The sequence below is a fragment of the Odocoileus virginianus genome, chromosome 6, assembly GCF_023699985.2.
Source record: "Odocoileus virginianus isolate 20LAN1187 ecotype Illinois chromosome 6, Ovbor_1.2, whole genome shotgun sequence".
Lineage (NCBI taxonomy): Eukaryota > Metazoa > Chordata > Mammalia > Artiodactyla > Cervidae > Odocoileus > Odocoileus virginianus.
This window is the reverse complement of record NC_069679.1, coordinates 32106234-32123700: the sequence shown is the minus strand read 5'-3', so window position 1 is coordinate 32123700 and position 17467 is coordinate 32106234. Positions and strand designations below refer to the sequence as shown.

The window sequence follows — 17467 nt, the reverse complement described above, 5'->3', positions numbered from 1 at the left end:
AAGGGTACAAAAGCAAAGGGGACTTCTAAATTCTTGATGTGACCGCATAGTTGGAGATAAAGGTAAACTATAAAATCAGAAAAAGAAAGATACCATAGTATCAAATACAATTAGGTAAAAATAATAAGATATTAATTGTAGGCTAAACTTCAGCTTACTTAATGGAATATTGTCTGCACTTAGTCCACCAAACAGGAAAAGAGTATCATCAGCTATTGGTGTTAAAGTATGCCATGACCGATGTTTAGGGCTTTCTCCATTAATAGGAATCCTGTGGTGAGGGAAAAAATAGAAAAGTCTAGTCAAAAAAATTTTGACTGTGTTAGTCAAAATAAAAGGTTTTGATCATCTCAGATCTCGAAAGAAAAAACTGCCCTTCCCAGTTTAAAAAACTACCTACAATATACCTACAATAATATTTTTAAAACATTCTTAAATTCTTAGACAAATGTATGCAATTTCTTTCCTTGTAACGTCTATCCCTCTTGGCCACGGAACACAGACTGAAAATTTAAAAAGTCAATTCCGAGTTATTCACAATGCATACTGAGCATCATTCCTACGGAAATGCTGGATCCTATGGAGCTCCTAGGCACAAGAGCCTTTCTGTGGCCCCTTCTCTGAGTTCCAAAGGGCAGGTTCAAGCAGTTGCTGATCAGGGAAAGGAGGGGGTGTAGAAACAAGGGAGGAGCAGTGAAGAAACAAAAGTGCATTCTTAAAAAAAAAAAAAAAAAAGTGCATTCTTGGGGCGGGGTCCTGGTTCCACCTCAAGGGATATATATAATATCTTTGAACTCTTCAGTAGCACTGAAACCCTCACCAAATGGAAGATGTTAACTAGTCGATGAAACATTCATCACGGCAGGGAAGGTCACAGTTTGCCCGTCATCATCTGACGTCAGACGATCTCTGGACTGAAGGAATGTGGACCCTGCACAAACCCTGATCCTTATCAGCAGTCCTGTTCCTGGACTGTAAGACTCCTCACAAGCTCCCTCGGATGGGGACACACAGTTTTGAGGGCATTAGCCCACTGTAGCCCCCTTTGCCTGAAACAGCGATAGAGCTATTCTTTTTTACTTCACCCAAAACTCTATCTTTGAGATTTAATTCGGTGTCAGTGTACAGAGGCCAGATTCGGCTTCCCTGTTGGTAAATCAGTAAAAACTTCTTCAGGTTTTCAATGTAATTATTTTCATGTCTATCATTTTTGACTGTTGTTTCACGTTTAATTTTGTATTTTCAGCTGACTGTGGGATTTTGTTGTTGTTTTTTACTTTGGTCTTTTTATTATGGAATTTCTTGAAATCACTAGCTACTCTAACTGCAAAATAAAAGCATGCAAGCTATTCCAGATCCAGGATAAACCTCTAAAGATTTCAAACAAATATTGTCATATTCTTAAAATAAAAACATAACCACAAGGACTTCCTGGTGCATGGGACACAGGTTCAAATCTTGGTCAGGGAACTAAGATCTCATATGCCATGCATTGAGGCCAAAAAAAAAAATACACACAAAAAGACCATAAGTGAAAAAGTTTAACTAATTTAGGAGGTGAGAATAACATGGGCCTGTGTAGAAGATGTAATTTGTTTTTTCCAAAATGGGAATATTTTTACTGTTTTTGTAACTATTAAAAAATATTTGGATTACAAAATGTTCAACCACAAAATTATTTAAAAGGAGAGTTCTGTAATCCTGTTCTCCAGCAATAAGAAATCATAATTTGGTATATATCTTTCCTGACTTTTATGCACATTCAAACATATTTATTTAAAATATACAAATAGGATCACATATTCTGTTCTGTAAATTTTTTTCATTCAATTAATATGTTGCAGAATATTTCCATGAAGCATAGTTTCTTTTGGTAATGGAAGCATGGCAGTTCACTGGGCAAATGTATCATGATTTAACAGTCCCCACCTATGGACATGAGGGTTGATGTCATGTTTTTGCTTTTATAAATAATGTTGCCAAAAAATAAATAAATAATGTTGCCATAAACATCTTTGTTGTGTATGCACACACATATACACATATGTGCACACATATAAACACTTGTCCAATTTTTGTCTTGGGAGGAATTTTGGATCAAAGTAGAAATTCCATATTTTAAACACATTGCCAGACCACCTTCCAGAAAACTGTACCAATTTAAACACCCACTAATTGTGTTGTTACAACCTACGATACACTGGTCATTTGTAATTATTCTTCCTGGTAAGTGAAAATTATTATTTTTATTTCAATTTCTTTAACAATTTATGAAATTAAACATTAAAAATAATAATTTATAAATATCCATATTTCTTCTATGAGTTGCTCATTCATGTTCCTTGTTCACTTTTACTATATTGTCTTTTTCTTACTGATTTTCTGAGTTCTTGTGAATCATAGCCCTTTCTGTTAGAATTACTGTAAATATTACTTCTAGTTTGCTTTTTGCCTGCATTTTCCAACTTGCCTCTTAACTTTTTATGGTATATATTTCTACACAGAAATATTTAATTTCTACACAGAAATATTTAATTCTTAAGTGGTCTTATCAGTCTTTTCATTTATGAATTTTGGGTTTATATCATCTTTAGAAAAGTTTTTTCCACACCCAGATTTTAAAGATAAATTGTGATATTTCCTTCTAGTACTTCTGTGGTTTCATTTTTTAATAGTATTTGTACTTTGGCATAATGTATGGCTCTGATTCTATCTCATTATGTGAACAGCTGAATTGATAGCTAAATATATTATTCTATTTCTAAATATATATTAGGAGCAATAAAATCTGATTTTGACTCACTTGATTATCTGTTTGTTATCTGACTCCATTAAAACTGCATTATTTCTTAAAGACCCTTAAGAATCTGTAATATAAAACCAGTAATTTCAAAAAAACCCAGTACTTTCACATAATCAATTTTGAACTGTTAGTGTTCTCATGTTTTAGGTAGCCTGATTAAAGAACAAACTCTATATTTATATCTATATATTCCTTGCTTAGGCAAACAATCTGAAGGGGAAGAAAACATCTGTTCAGTTTTACAGACCCAAATTTGGATTACAGCATGCATGTGCAGACATACACAAACACAGAAATAGCTATAGGTTAAAACAATACTTAGAATTTCGAACTCACCTTCCAGACCAGGTCCAGGTATCTAAGTTTAGATAGTGCAAATCATTCATCCTAGTTTGCTAAAATAAAAATGTATGAAATTGGCCAGTCAGTGTTTTACATATTTCATGGACTTAAATTTTGGCTTTAAAATAAAGTCATTTTAAAAATAGATCAACTCTATTTTACTTAATATCAGAAGTTTACCATATTGGGAAACAATGCTAAGCATTAATGAAATTAGCATAGAGCTACCAAATTAATGTGTCAAGGGAGAAAGGAAAAATGAGTATAAACAAGATTTAGATAATAAGAAGTAAAGTTTTTTCTGATAAATCACTGAAGTGAAGGATTCTCCCCATTAAAATATGATTATAATCATTTGTGATTACTCAGATATGGTCTGTTCAGGTAATAGGAGATTTTTTAAAGTTATTATTGAATGGTATTTTAATTTCCAGACTATCTGAATGTTCAGCTATTCCACAAAAACAAAGGATAAATTTTTATAGTAAATATCAAACAAAAAAAGACCATTTCCATAAAAAACACTAACCAAAACACGTCCGCCAAAGACATAGCCCTTATTTCCAAGAACTGCACATGTATGCGCGGCTCGTGGCTGTGGTGGAATGCCACCCTGCAAGCAGAGATCAGAAAACAGAGCACAAAGGCTTAGGACAGCTGTAAATTACATTCCTATGCTCAGTATGCAAAATACTTGCTGCTAAATTACAATTATGTATGTAGCTTAATTAAAAACCCTAATGCAAAAGTCTGTTCAAGGTAGTAAGCAGTTACAGACAAATACTACTCTTAAGGAATTAATTCACTCAGATCTTTATTTTTTTTAATGTTTTTCTTAAATACCTGACACTATTTGGCAGCATGAGATTTCACATTAATTTTAGCTCAAAACGTAAAGATTTAAAAATTAAATTTAAAGACATTCTCTTTGTCTCTCTGATACACCCCACCCCTTTTTTCCTCTCTTTTCTTTCTCTCTCTCTCACACACATACACAGAGTTAATAATATGAATGAGCAGTACACAGAATGGTAATCTCAGAGACTCTAATAAAAAAATTAAATCTGTCCCTGAAGACTCTTGGTGCTTCAAATTCCACAATAAGAACTTTACTCTTGGCTTAAGCCAGTGTTTTATCTCTTACTAAAACTCTTGACATTAACTGAAAATACACCTTTATCCTTTACTTTGAATAAATATAGCACACCTTTTCTTCAGAGAAGTTTCAGATTGGTGGGGAAAAAGTATAATGAGCAGATGAATGAATAAAATATAAATAATTTTCTGCATAATTTTCACGTGTTCATGAGGACTTTTCTGTTTGTATTTTTCATTCCAAATTCTGAAGGAACCCAGTATTTTCAGCTTGTTGGCTACCAAATGTGGGCATACAAAATTTAATCTCTGCATCAAAGATCATAACTTTCTACACTTTTCAGGTTTACTTGAGTAACTATAAGGTCAACACGGTAAGAAATAATTCTGATATTACCTATACGTGTGTGTGTTAGTTGCTCAGTTACGTCTGATTCTGTGACCACATTGACTATAGCTCACCAGGCTCCAAAGTCCATGGAATTCTCCAAGGCAAGAATACTGGAGTAGGTTGCCATGTCCTTCTCCAGGGGATCTTCCCGACCCAGAGATGGAACCTGGGTCTCCTGCATTGCAGGCAGACTCTTTACCATCTGAGCCACCAGGGAAGCCCCATTACCTACATAAGACTTTGAAATAAATGAGAAGGAACCATTTGTGTTGCGATTCCCAACTCTTCAAGCAAGACAAGTTTTAGTCTCCAGTATCTGATGTGAAATTTTAGAAAACTTCTACTACATATATGTTCATTACGAAATAAATGTTGACCTTCTCCTTTTTAATTTATGAAATACATTTAATAGCCAACCAAAGCTTCTGAGTAAACTGGGTTCATATCAGTCCAAACAAAACCAAAGTAATGGCATTTGCATTAGCTTATGTGACTGTGTAAACGATGCATAGTGCTTATTAAGTTGTTAGAAATACTCAAAATAACACAATTCTGTTCTGATAGGGTTAAGAATCCTGTGTAGGAAAACTCTTTCAACCTTCTACTTCATGGATGACACGCTATGTGTGTGTGCTAAGTCGCTTCAGTCATTTCTTGTGATCCTGTGGGCTGTAGCCCACCAGGCTCCTCTGTCCATGGAATTCTCCAGGCAAGAATACTGGAGTGGGTTGCCATGCCATCCTCCAGGGGATCTTCTTGACCAGGGGATCGAACCTGGGTCTCTGGCATTGCAGGCAGATTCTTTAAGTATTAAAAATCAATGCATCTCCTCCATTGGCAGGTGGGTTCTTTACCACTAGGGTCACCTGGGAAGCCTATGTCACACTCTATGGCTTATCTAAAAATACACAGCTCTTTCATGACACAATTAGAATGCAAATCCAGTTTCTTCAACTTCAAAACAAGTAACTGTTACACTGTATCAAGTTACCTTGCACTTTGATGCAGATATTTAGGAACAATGAATTAATTTAAGGAAGTCTCTAGAAAATAAAGAAAACAGATTCTAGCTGCAACCACATCAGAAAAACTTTCAGATAGAATATAAACAATGTAAGAGTTCTTTGTTGGAGTACATTTGTTGGAGAAGACTCTTGAGTGTCTCTTGGACTGCAAGGAGATCCAACCAGTCAATCCTAAAGGAAATCAGTCCTAAATATTCATTGGAAGGACTGATGCTGAAGCTGAAACTCCAATACTTTGGCCACCTGATGCAAAGAACAGACTCACTGGAAAAGACTCTGATGCTGGGAAAGATTGAAGGCAGGAGGAGAAGGGGATGACAGAGGATGAGATGATTGGATGGCATCACCAACTTAATGGACATGAGTTCAGCAAGCTCCGGGAGTTGGTGACGGACAAGGAAGTCTGGCGTGGTGCAGTCCATGGGATCGACATAACTGAGCGACTGAACTGAACTGAACCGAAGAACGTATCTGAAGAAATGATCAGAGAGATCACAGTGAAAATATTTTTAAGCATTAACTAAAAGTGTCCCTGTCCCTGGCACAGAAGGATGGTAGGGATACAAACTACGATAAGGAGAGACAGTCACGGAAAGACCTGAAGTCCCAAAGAAATCCTTAGAAACTACCTCAGCTCACTGATCCCAAGGAGCACATTCTAAAACTATGTGTGCAGTAGCTCCAGATTCTTGCTTATTCTCTAAGGAAGCAAAGGGTTAAGAAGCCTGAAAGAGATCTAGGATGAGTTTTAGTAGATCCAGTGTCAATAAAATTTCTCTCTACCTGCTTACTGATATGAAATTATTTTGAGAGAGACAAGATGCTTTTATTTCATTAATACATAAATCTTAACATTCAAATACTGACTGCAGGAGACTTCCATCAACAAATATGACTGACTGATAGTTGATTAGTTCCAAAATTAGAACAGAACAGAAGAACACTGGAAATGTGAAAGCCACTGCTAGGAAAAAGAGGATGCTGAGATGGGTCAAGCCTTGTAACACTTTTTATTTTGCATAGAACTCCCTCACTTCCATTTACAGAAGCTGAACTGCAAGGAATTTTAGGCATACATGTGTGTTGTGGTTTATTCATTAAGTTGTGTCCAATTCTTTTGCGACTCCATGACTGTAGCCCACCAGGCTCCTTTGTCCATGGGATTTCCCAGGCAAGAATACTGGAGTGGGTTGCCATTTCCTTCTCCAGGGGATCTTCCCAAACCAGAGATCAAACTTGTCAAACTCCTGCTTTGTCAGTGGATTCTTTACCGCTGAGCCAACAGAGAGTGTTAGTGGACAAAAATTAGGTTTTTCCCTAGGCTATAGCAGCATCACCTAGCAACTGTTCTCATAGCATTGCTTGAATGACTCATAACTGTACTTGTTGACAATCCTCCAATCCTCTCAAATCCTCTTTCCTCTCTTAAAATCACAGAGAATAGAATTTGAGCCAAATTTTTGGTTTTGTTCAAAAATTAGAACAAAAATTTTGTTCAGTATTTTATTCTGCATAATTCCAAAGATCTGACCAATCACAATGCCTTGCTCCCCTAGGGACAGGTCTCAGACTCAGGCCTGGCCAATCATACCCTTGGCAACGGGGATTGATATAGAGGAGGAACACAGCTAAGTAGAGCCAGGGTGAAGACACAGACATTGAGAAAATACAGCACCAACAGAAAGAACTGCTGGTATAGGCAGGGCCATATTCCCTCCTAAATGAGCTGGCCAGTCTGCAGCCGACAGAATAAGCTAGCATGCAGAGAAGCATGGAGAAGCCAATAGACAGATGGAAATACTGTGACGAGGTTGGGTAACTTGCTCCAGTTCCTAAGACCCTGTAGCCTTTCCACTGTGTGAGCCACTTCAAAATATACCTCCCAGCTATGCAAGAATTCTTTACGGTTTAAACTAATGTGAATTTGTGTTTGCTCACTAGCACATGAAAGAGTACTAAGATTTCATCAGTTTATGAAACATGGGCTTTTCAAAATCATGAACTTTGTTACGAAAGAACTTTTAAAAAGAACCTTCATTAAATCAGGGCATTACACTTGTGGGTAAAGAATGATGATGGCACCTCTCTAGATTTTTCTAGAAAACCTTAACCTGGAGAAAAATATGTGATAAAAAAACAATAATAGTGACTGCACTCAAGAGAACCCCTTTGTACATGATTACAAACTCAATTACTAACAGCCAATAACTTAGTAAAAGAAATTCACTTTAAAAGTATTAATGAATATAAAAACATAAAGGTAACTTTTCACAATACTTACTTTAATTTCGGGTTGAAGCCAACTCTGTGTCTTTGTGTCAAATATGTGAACATCATTATGCCATCCCCAGAATATCTGCTCTTCCTAAAACATAAATTTTTTAAAATATTTTAAAAGTTTTAACGACTTTTACATTTGTATGATAGTTTCACTGCATATTTACTGGTGAAATAATAGACATTTTTACAGAAATAGAGTCAAGTGTGACCACAATTATAAACTTAACGCATACACCAGTGGCTCACAAAGTGTGATGCCTAGGCTACAGCAGCATCACCTAGCAACTGTTCTCATAGCATTGCTTGCATGACTCATCACTGTACTTGTTAACAATCCTCCAATCCTCTCAAAGGATTCTCTCTTTGAAAATTGCAGAGGATAGAATGATATTTAGATTTGAAAATCTGTTTTCCTAAAGTACATGTGCCAAATTTCTCATCTTAGCTGTTAGAAACTTTAGGGAACAGTGGTTCTTTTTGTAAAAGAATTCTAATCACTTAACTAAGCAGCTTATTCTTATACATTAAATGTATGCTTACTCTCCTCTGTCTTCTAGGAAGACCTGGCAAGGCAAAGAGTTAGCAGTTAGACTGTATGTAGTGTCTTCCGCATTGTTGAGAACCTCTACCACCACTCTAGCTTTCCTCTGCAGCAGTTTTGTGTTATACATCAGGACTATATCATTCATTTTCATCAGGACTTGTCAGACAAGTCAAATAAACTAAATAATTTACCTAGTTCAGAATCTAAGTGAAAAAATCTACCTGTACACCATAAACTTCAGGACATGATCATTAGCCTAACTATACTAGTTGAGAAAAAAAATGAGAGCTTTCACTGATGAGTAAAAATAATTAGACATAATTAGTGGGAAGTTATATTACTAAAAATTATCAGTGATACTGTAAGTCGCAAAACTTAAAAGATACTTCATTTTAAAAACTCAAAAACCATGTAAACCACTTTTATCACTTAAAAGCCATTCAATTTTATTAACATATATTAATTTCACACACAGTCTAAGTGAAGCCTATGGCAAAATTTTAAATACCCACATACAAAGAGATATACAGGAAATGTACATATATCTTTACATTAATAATGTACAATAATAAAACATGCTAGTAGAAGGTAAAAGTGAGGTTACTGTGTATCTTGGTGGTGAGATCAATGGTTTTTAAAGTTATCTTTTAAAAGATTTCATTTTTGTAAGTCATGACTTCTTTCATTAATATAATACTTTATTCTCTAGCCCATAAGAATAAGTAGAAAAAAGCAGTATCACTACCAACTTACTCACTGTCATACAGAAGCCAGTCTGAGCTATGAATAGTTCTGGCGGACGTACCTAAAAGGAGGGGTATGTCAGCAACGGCCACTGTGGTTACCTATGAACAAAGGTTTTCAAGTTGTGCTAAAGCCACTACTCGTCTAATAGAAGCATCTTTAAGTGATTTATGACATCAGAAAAGAAATTACTCTGCCAGTAGCAATGAAGGCTGATACCATTAGGTGAGAGAATCTCTTGCAACTGAACCCAAATTCAAAAGAGAGAAAAGACACTTTTTTTCATAGTATCAATTATAGTAAATTAAGATAGGAAGGACTGGGCTCATTATTTCTAAAAACTTTAAGGCGACACTAAATTAGAGGAAAGGGTAAACAGGGATTACTCTCTTACCCAAGATGCATCATGAACATCAAAGCAATCTTGGAGTTCGTTATGTCTCCTACACCCATAGCCGCCAAAATATATTAATCTGAAAAACAAAACAAAGGACACACTTTGGGAGTTCTGCTTTCAGCTTGTTCACAGAAAGCTGAAAGACATCATTTCTCTCACAACCTAAACAAGCCACATAAACTACAAAACCATAGTTAAAAAAAAAAAATCAAATCACTATGGGAACAAAGAGACCTAAGTGAACTAATTCCAGAAAGTGATGAGCCTGCAATAGGAGAGAGAAACCCATTGTTGCTTCATCCTTGATGCAACAGCAGGAGGAGGAAGAACTTGGCACACACAGGGTTTGTAAAAGAAGCCAGCCAAAATATCAATAGTCACGTGTAGGCTAGCGCAGCAAATTAGAATCTTAAGAGACCCAGTCACCTAGGGAGTTTGAATCTATTCAAAAAGTATTCACATAATCTTCAGAGAGGACTTCGGGTCAGTCACCAAGAGTATGAAGCAGCAGAGAGAGCACAGCAACTCTTCTTGAGGCAATCTGAACTATCAGCTCTAAAGTTTGGGATTAGGACAGGAAATCTGAAGCAAACACCTTGGAGTGCTGCCCGCAAAAGGCCAGGGAGGACATGCAATGCTTAAAGAGGTCACTCAAGGAACAAAAAGTATAAAGTGGGATTGGGGAGCAAAGAGAACTCCCTAGCAACCTAAATACCTACCAATTAGGCTATGAAACAAGAAGGGATCTCTCACACTTCTGAGAAGTAGGTACATGGCTGTGAAGTCCAGCTCAAAATCTCTTCACAATTTCTAGTGCTCAAAATGTGGGGCCCTAGCAAAGAAAAGTCTTGATCCTGCATCAGAACATTTGAAGCCAGTGCTAAAACTGAATGAAACCAAAGCTGCAACAAAGCCTAAGCACAGGCCAACTTCAGGTTAGACTGACTTAAAGTCCACTCCAGCAGCCTGAAAAAGAAAGAAAGGGCATGTCCTTTTCTGGAGAGATGGTTGTTTACTACAACCTTTACTGTTCTTTCAAACAGAATGTCTGCCATATGATGTAAAATTAGAAGGTATATGAAAAGGCAAAAAGAAAAAGTGACCCACGATCAAGAGAGGGAAGAGTCAATATAAGCTGACTTTAGATATTGGAATTAGCAGACCTGGCCCTTAAAATAATTCTAACAGAAATAGTAACAGACCAGTTTGTAAAAGGTGGACAAAGTTCAGGAAGAATGAGATAATTCTGGCAGAGACATGGGGACCCTTATTATAGAGGCAATCAAGTTAAGATGAAGTGATTAGGGTAGGCACTAATTCAATATAACTGGTATTCTTACAAAAGGGGGAAATTTAGAGGAAGACAAGCAAGTACAGAGAGAATGCTACGTGACTATGAAGGCAGAGATCTGAGTGATGCTTCTACACACCAGATTACCAACAAGTCACCAGAAGCTGGGGAGAGACATGAAGTAGATTCTTCCTGAAAACCCAGAGAAAGAACCAACCTTGCTGACAATTTGATCTCAGACTTCTAGCCTCCAAAATTATGAGACAATACATTTTTTGACACACCCCATGGCATGCAGGATCCTACTTCCCTGACCAGGATGCACACCTGTGCCCCTTGCAGTGGAAGGGCAGAGTCTTAACCACTGACAACCATGGAAGTACATTTCTGTTGTTTAAATCATTCAGTTTATAGAACTCTATTACATCAGCCCTAGCAAAATAAACATTTACCACAATTATAAATGTATTATCCTTTGATCTAGAAATCAAATTGTGGAATTTTATCCAACAAATAGATCTGCAATTATATGTATATAAACACAAAGATATTCATTAAAGCATAGTTTGTAATGGCATAGGAATTGAAATAATCTAAGTGTTGCTTCATTTATCGGGAAAAAGTTAAATAAACTCTAGTATATCCTCATGGAAGAATACTATGCAGCTGTAAAAATAGAACAAAAGCAAAAAAACAAGCTTTCCAACTAGAGATACAGAAAAATGAAAGTTCTTCATGGTACAGTGTAGACTAAAAGAAGCAGTAGGATGCTCAACATCACTCATTATCAGAGAAATGCAAATCAAAACCTCAATGAGGTACCATTACACGCCAGTCAGAATGGCTGCTATCCAAAAGTCTACAAGCAATAAATGCTGGAGAGGGTGTGGAGAAAAGGGAACCCTCTTACACTGTTGGTGGGAATGCAAACTAGTACAGCCACTAGTTTGGCTGTGGAGAACAAGTGTGGAGATTCCTTAAAAAACTGGAAATAGAACTGCCATATGACCCAGCAATCCCACTCCTGGGCACACACACTGAGGAAACCAGATCTGAAAGAGACACGTGTACCCCAGTGTTCATCACAGCACTGTTTATAATAGCCAGGACGTGGAAGCAACCTAGATGCCCATCAGCAGACAAATGGATAAGAAAGCTGTGGTACATATACACAATGGAATATTACTCAGCTGTTAAAAAGAATTCATTTGAATCAGTTCTAATGAGATGGATGAAACTGGAGCTCACTATACAGAGTGAAGTAAGCCAGAAAGATAAACACCAATACAGTATACTAACGCATATATATGGAATTTAGAAAGTTGGTAACGATAACCCTGTATGCAAGACAGAAAAAGAGACACAGATGTATAGAACAGACTTTTGGACTCAATGGGAGAAGGCGAGGGTGGGATGATCTGAGAGAACAGCATCGAATCATGTATATTATCAAGTGTGAAACAGATCGCCAGTCCAGGTTGGATGCATAAGACAAGTGCTCAGGGCTGGTGCACTGGGATGACCCAGAGGGATGGGATGGGGAGGGAGGCGGGAGGGGGTATCGGGATGGGGAACACATGTAAATCCATGGCTGATTCATGTCAATGTACAGCAAAAACCACTACAATACTGTAAAGTAATTAGCCTCCAACTAATAAAAATAAATGGAAAAAAATATTAAAAAATAAAAAAAATAAATTATATAAAGTAACGGCTAAAAAAATAAATAAAAGAAGCAGTAGGATGCAGAATAGTGTACAGAGAACACAGATGTTTGTGTAAAGAGGCAGAAAAGATACAGATAAATATATAGAGAGATATGTATTTGCTTCTATCTGCTTAAAGTAACAAGAGTGCAACTGTTCCCAAATGTGTCTGCATCTTGGAATTACTTGAGGAGATTAAAAAAAATCATACTCCCATGGATTGTAACTTAGTTAGTCTAGGGTATCACCTCGGAGAAGGCAATGGCACCCCACTCCCGTACTCTTGCCTGGATAATGCCAGGGATGGGGGAGCCTGGTGGGGTGCCATCTGCGGGGTCGCACAGAGTTGAACACGACTGAAGCGACTTAGCAGCAGCAGCAGCAGGGTATCACCTGGACTTCAGAGCATTAAAAAAAAAATCCCTATATTATTCCTATGGCAGACAAGTTTGAGAACCACTGCTATAAAAATACAAAAGATGTTGATAAAAATACCTATTTGTGCATCTGGAGGGGTAGGAACAGGATGGATGGGCACAACAATGGGAGCTAGACTTTTTAATATGGTTTTGATTTTTAAACCATGTGACTATATTAAGTATCCAGAAAATTAATTAAGTAATTAATTAAAAAAAAAAATAGTTGCTTCCACCATATTTATTCTTATGACCTGGCTCTTATCTAGGATTCAAAACTGCCTTTACCATCAGTGTCAAAACAGTTTGTAATTATATCTTGAAAAAAATTCAGTTTCAAGTTTTCTCTGTTTTGAACACAAGCTATAATCCTTACTTGAATGCAGTTAATCAGGTGGTTTTGCTGCATTACCTGTCTTTATAAACCCAGCAGGAAAGTTTATCACGTGGTGTGGGTGGTTGCCCTTCAAAGTTGGTGATTTTTTCCCAAACGTAGGTTCCATCTCTTGTTCGCAAATTAACAAAATAAAGCTTTTAAAAGAGGAGAATACTATTAACAGACAGGGCATCGGAAAATTAAATATATGTCACAGGGACAGGTGATCCAAAATTAATAACATTACTTTTTATTTTTAAAAGTTAAAATTTTAATTGTAGAGTTGATGAAAATGGGACTATATTTTAGAAGCAAAAATGATATATGAAACATACTGAAATGAATCTTTACCCTTCTTGTTCTTGCCCTATGGATATCAACCAAGTAAGCAGTTAATTCTGAAGCAGAAGGATCTGGGACCAGAGAGGAGCTGGTATGCTGCATTTTCACTCTATCTTTTAAAACCTTATCAGTTAGATCAAGCTTTTCTACATATGTCTTCTTTGCAAAATACTTGTGAGATGAAGTGACACATTAAACATTACATTTTTCTGCACTCCTGAATTGAAAAGAAAAAAATTACTCGATTGCTGTATCCTTTGTCATCATATCCTCCAAAAACGTACAGCTTTCCATTAATGCAAGCACCGCAGCTTCCTGACATGGAGGTAGGCAGTTCTCCTTCCATGAGGTGCATTGTCCTGCAGCAAGAACAACGTGGGAAGCCGTAACTTTCCAGAAAGGCAAATTAAAATTCCTTTTGAACTCCATCAGTACTTTTTCAATGAAAATTGTCACTGACAATTCCAATTAAGATATCATGGTAGCCAATACTCTAAAAACTATAAGAAGATCCATGGTAAAGACTTTGCAACCTACTGAGGAAAAAAGTTACAAAATCTTCTCATGTCACCAGAATTGGGAAATAGTAGAACAAAACAAAGTCTTCAGATAGGAACAGTAAAGGACAACAAATGAAGGGAGGAAGGGATCTGGGGAGAGAAACATCCAGAGGGAATAAAGCACTGAAGGAAAAGGAAAGGGAGACAACATAATATTGCAGTATGTTCTGAGTACGGTCTCAGATCTCCTGTTGTCTATGATAACAGTTGTAACAGATATTAAGATTGGACATTAAGCAATGTAAAACTACTTACCACAACCCACTATCAATATCATAGGTCCAAATCTCATCATTAGGCAAATATACTTCATTGTCTTCAATAGACTAAAAACACAGAATACATAAAATTATGTTTATTATTTACAAAGTAACAACTAAATAGTTGCTCAGGATGGGAAAACCACAATGAAAATAGTGAAAAAGACAAAAACAATAAACAGCCTCAAAGACGGTTTTTTCAATAGAAATTAAGATAGATCAAAAGAGAAGGGGAAGAGAGATATTTTCTAAGAGAAAGTAGGCAAATACAAAATAGCAAGTATATGAGTCTCAGAAAAAGACTGAGGGCCATTAAACTTTCCAAGAAGTTCAAGAAAGAGAAAACAGCAAAGCAATTACATTAGAACAGAATACTGAAGACTATGAAGCCAGAAAGAAAAGGAATATTGAAAAAGGGCAATATATTTGAGGTAAAAGGGAGGAGTTAAGAAAGGAAACTTATGAAATATAATTAAGAGCACCATATCATATACCTTGATTCACTGGACATGTTTTTTGAGTGCCTACTATGTGCAAGGCATAGTGTTAGATGTTGATTAAATATAGAATCTAAGGATCAAGATAAATTAAGCTAGTCAAAATGCCAACTCCGAATATGAACAATCTCTAAAGAAGCTGAAAACATATATAGTACATTCTGATATTTATGATAAAAAGAGAAATAAGAATAAAATAACAATTTTCTTTATGTTAAGGTTAAAAACCTAGGGATTAAAACAAACCCTTACACAACTCTGTCAGGATTACTTAAAAGTTATAAAATAAAAGATGGTAACGATAACCCTATATGCAAATCAGAAAAAGAGACACAGATGTACAGAACAGACTTTTGGACTCTGTGGGAGAAGGCGAGGGTGGAATGTTCTGAGAGAATAGCATTGAAACAAGTATACTACCAAGGGTGAAACAGATCACCAGCCCATGCTGGATGCATGAGACAAGTGCTCAGGCCTGGTGTGCTGGGAAGACCCAGAGGGATGGGATGGAGAGGGAGGCGGGAGGGGGGATCGGGATGGGGAATACATGTAAATCCATGGCTGATTCATGTCAATGTATGGCAAAAACCACTACAATATTGTAAAGTAATTAGTCTCCAACTAATAAAAATAAATGAAAAAAAAAGTTATAAAATACCTCAAAAATAGCTAGTTGCAAAAGATGTTTAAGAGTATCTAAGAATTAAATGTCTAAAAATTTAAGAATTTCTGTATGATTATTAACATGCTAAGTAAAATTAGTTAATATTCTCATTGCTCTATTAGTTAAAATTTTAAAATAGTATCCTACTAGTTCTATGTCTCTAACTCCATCTCTGTTTCTGTCTGTATCTCTCCCCAGGCCCTACTCTCATACACACACACTCAGAGCAGAAAAACATTATAATAAAATTTCCAAGGAAACTTCCACTCTGTCTGACTGAGGAAACCATGTCTGACTGATGGACAAGTAAATAATTGTTAAGAAAGGGAGTTAACTGCATGACTCTAAGGTTTAATGGCATCCAGCGCTAGTAGCCACATGAGTACACCTTTACAACAGAAATAGTATGAAAGTGGCTTCTGTCACTTTTCTGCTTAAGACCCTTCGGTGCTTCCCCGATGCTCTCAGGAGGGTCTAAAATGCTTACAATTCTATGCTGTATAGCACCTGCTATCCCTCCAAAATTCTTGCCTTTAGTCATTAGTTCCAGTTTTCCTTCCGTTCCTAAACCCATGCAAGCTTCCTACTGGACCTTCACCTATGCTCTTCTCTCTTCTTGCAGTGCTCTCCCAGAATTTGTTTGGCTAATGACTCTTTCTTTGGGAATCATTTGTTGCTTCTTTAATCTTCTAGAATAAAGTTAAGAGATTAAGGTCCCTGCTAAATGCTCTCCTAAATCCTATACCTTCCCTTCCAAGTCCTCTGCATCATATCCACACAGCACCACCACTGCCATGATACAAGGTTCATGAGTGCACAGGTCATGTTCATTTTGTTGCTCCCAGAGTCTACCACAGTGACTGGACATACAAGACAAATAGAATATTTGTGGCTTAAGAGAATGGATACATGAATAATACTTATTAAACTGACTGTATGCTCATCTCACGGTTAAAAAGAGAAGTCCGTTTAACTAATCTTTAAAAGTGGTGTTGCAAAAAACCAAATGGAGCACAGAACTGAACAATTTGGCCCTAGTTCCTTATTTTCTCAGTGATTACACTCCTAAATTATCCCTTCTTTTCATCATCCCTTCTCATCATCAAATTTTGCTTCTGTGGTAGATGACCCTTATCGATACTCAAACATGCCTTAATATTGCTCATCTTAAAACAAAACTCTTCCACAACTCCTTCTCTTATTTCTCGGCTCCCTTCATAACAAAGGTTCCATACTGAGTTATAGTGGAACTCTCCATTGCTTCATTGCTCATTACAGCATCAACCCAGATTAATCAATTCAGACTCATTCCACTAAAACTGCTTTTGTCAAAGTTAGCCTAAAAAAATAAAAGAGAGAGAATTAGTGAACTTATTAATCCAGAAACATAGCCCAGAGAGATAGACTATATAAAAAAGAAGTTAAGAGACATGGAGGAAGAGAGAGAATGAGAGTGAGGAAACTTGACTCAAAAAAAAAAAAAGGAAAATATGAATAATCTCCCCCACAAAGTAACAAACCCAGATGGCTTTACAGATGAATTCTTCCAAACACTCACAGAACAAGTAATTAAATCTTCCAAAAAATCTACTCCAGAATATAAAAGAAGGAATACTAGCCAAACCACTTTTGAACATAGATGTAAAATTGCTTTAAAAAGTAATGAGTAAATAGGATCCAGTTGATGTATATAAAAGGTAACGTATTATACTAACTTGTACTTAATCCAAGCAA

The 17467-nt window shown here is 36.4% G+C and overlaps 1 protein-coding gene across 4 annotated transcripts in view; it reads right to left on the bottom strand.

Annotated features, from left to right (window-relative positions):
* The window catches only part of KLHDC1 (kelch domain containing 1), a 38351-nt gene that overhangs the window by 13602 nt on the left and 7282 nt on the right, over positions 1-17467 (bottom strand). For 2 of the 4 annotated variants that reach the window (XR_011488233.1, XM_070469095.1), the window contains exons 2-10: positions 14568-14638; positions 13994-14111; positions 13447-13565; positions 9619-9697; positions 9238-9285; positions 7938-8021; positions 3675-3758; positions 3140-3198; positions 159-271 (exon numbers count right to left, since the gene is read on the bottom strand). Coding sequence is in view for 3 of the 4 variants with exons in the window: in XM_070469095.1 (XP_070325196.1) it covers positions 159-271; positions 3140-3198; positions 3675-3758; positions 7938-8021; positions 9238-9285; positions 9619-9697; positions 13447-13565; positions 13994-14111; positions 14568-14638 (775 nt within the window). In the remaining variant the exon portion in view is untranslated. The remainder of the gene's footprint in view (positions 1-158; positions 272-3139; positions 3199-3674; positions 3759-7937; positions 8022-9237; positions 9286-9618; positions 9698-13446; positions 13566-13993; positions 14112-14567; positions 14639-17467) is intronic. The other 2 variants (XM_070469096.1, XM_020910607.2) reach the window with 2 other exon arrangements.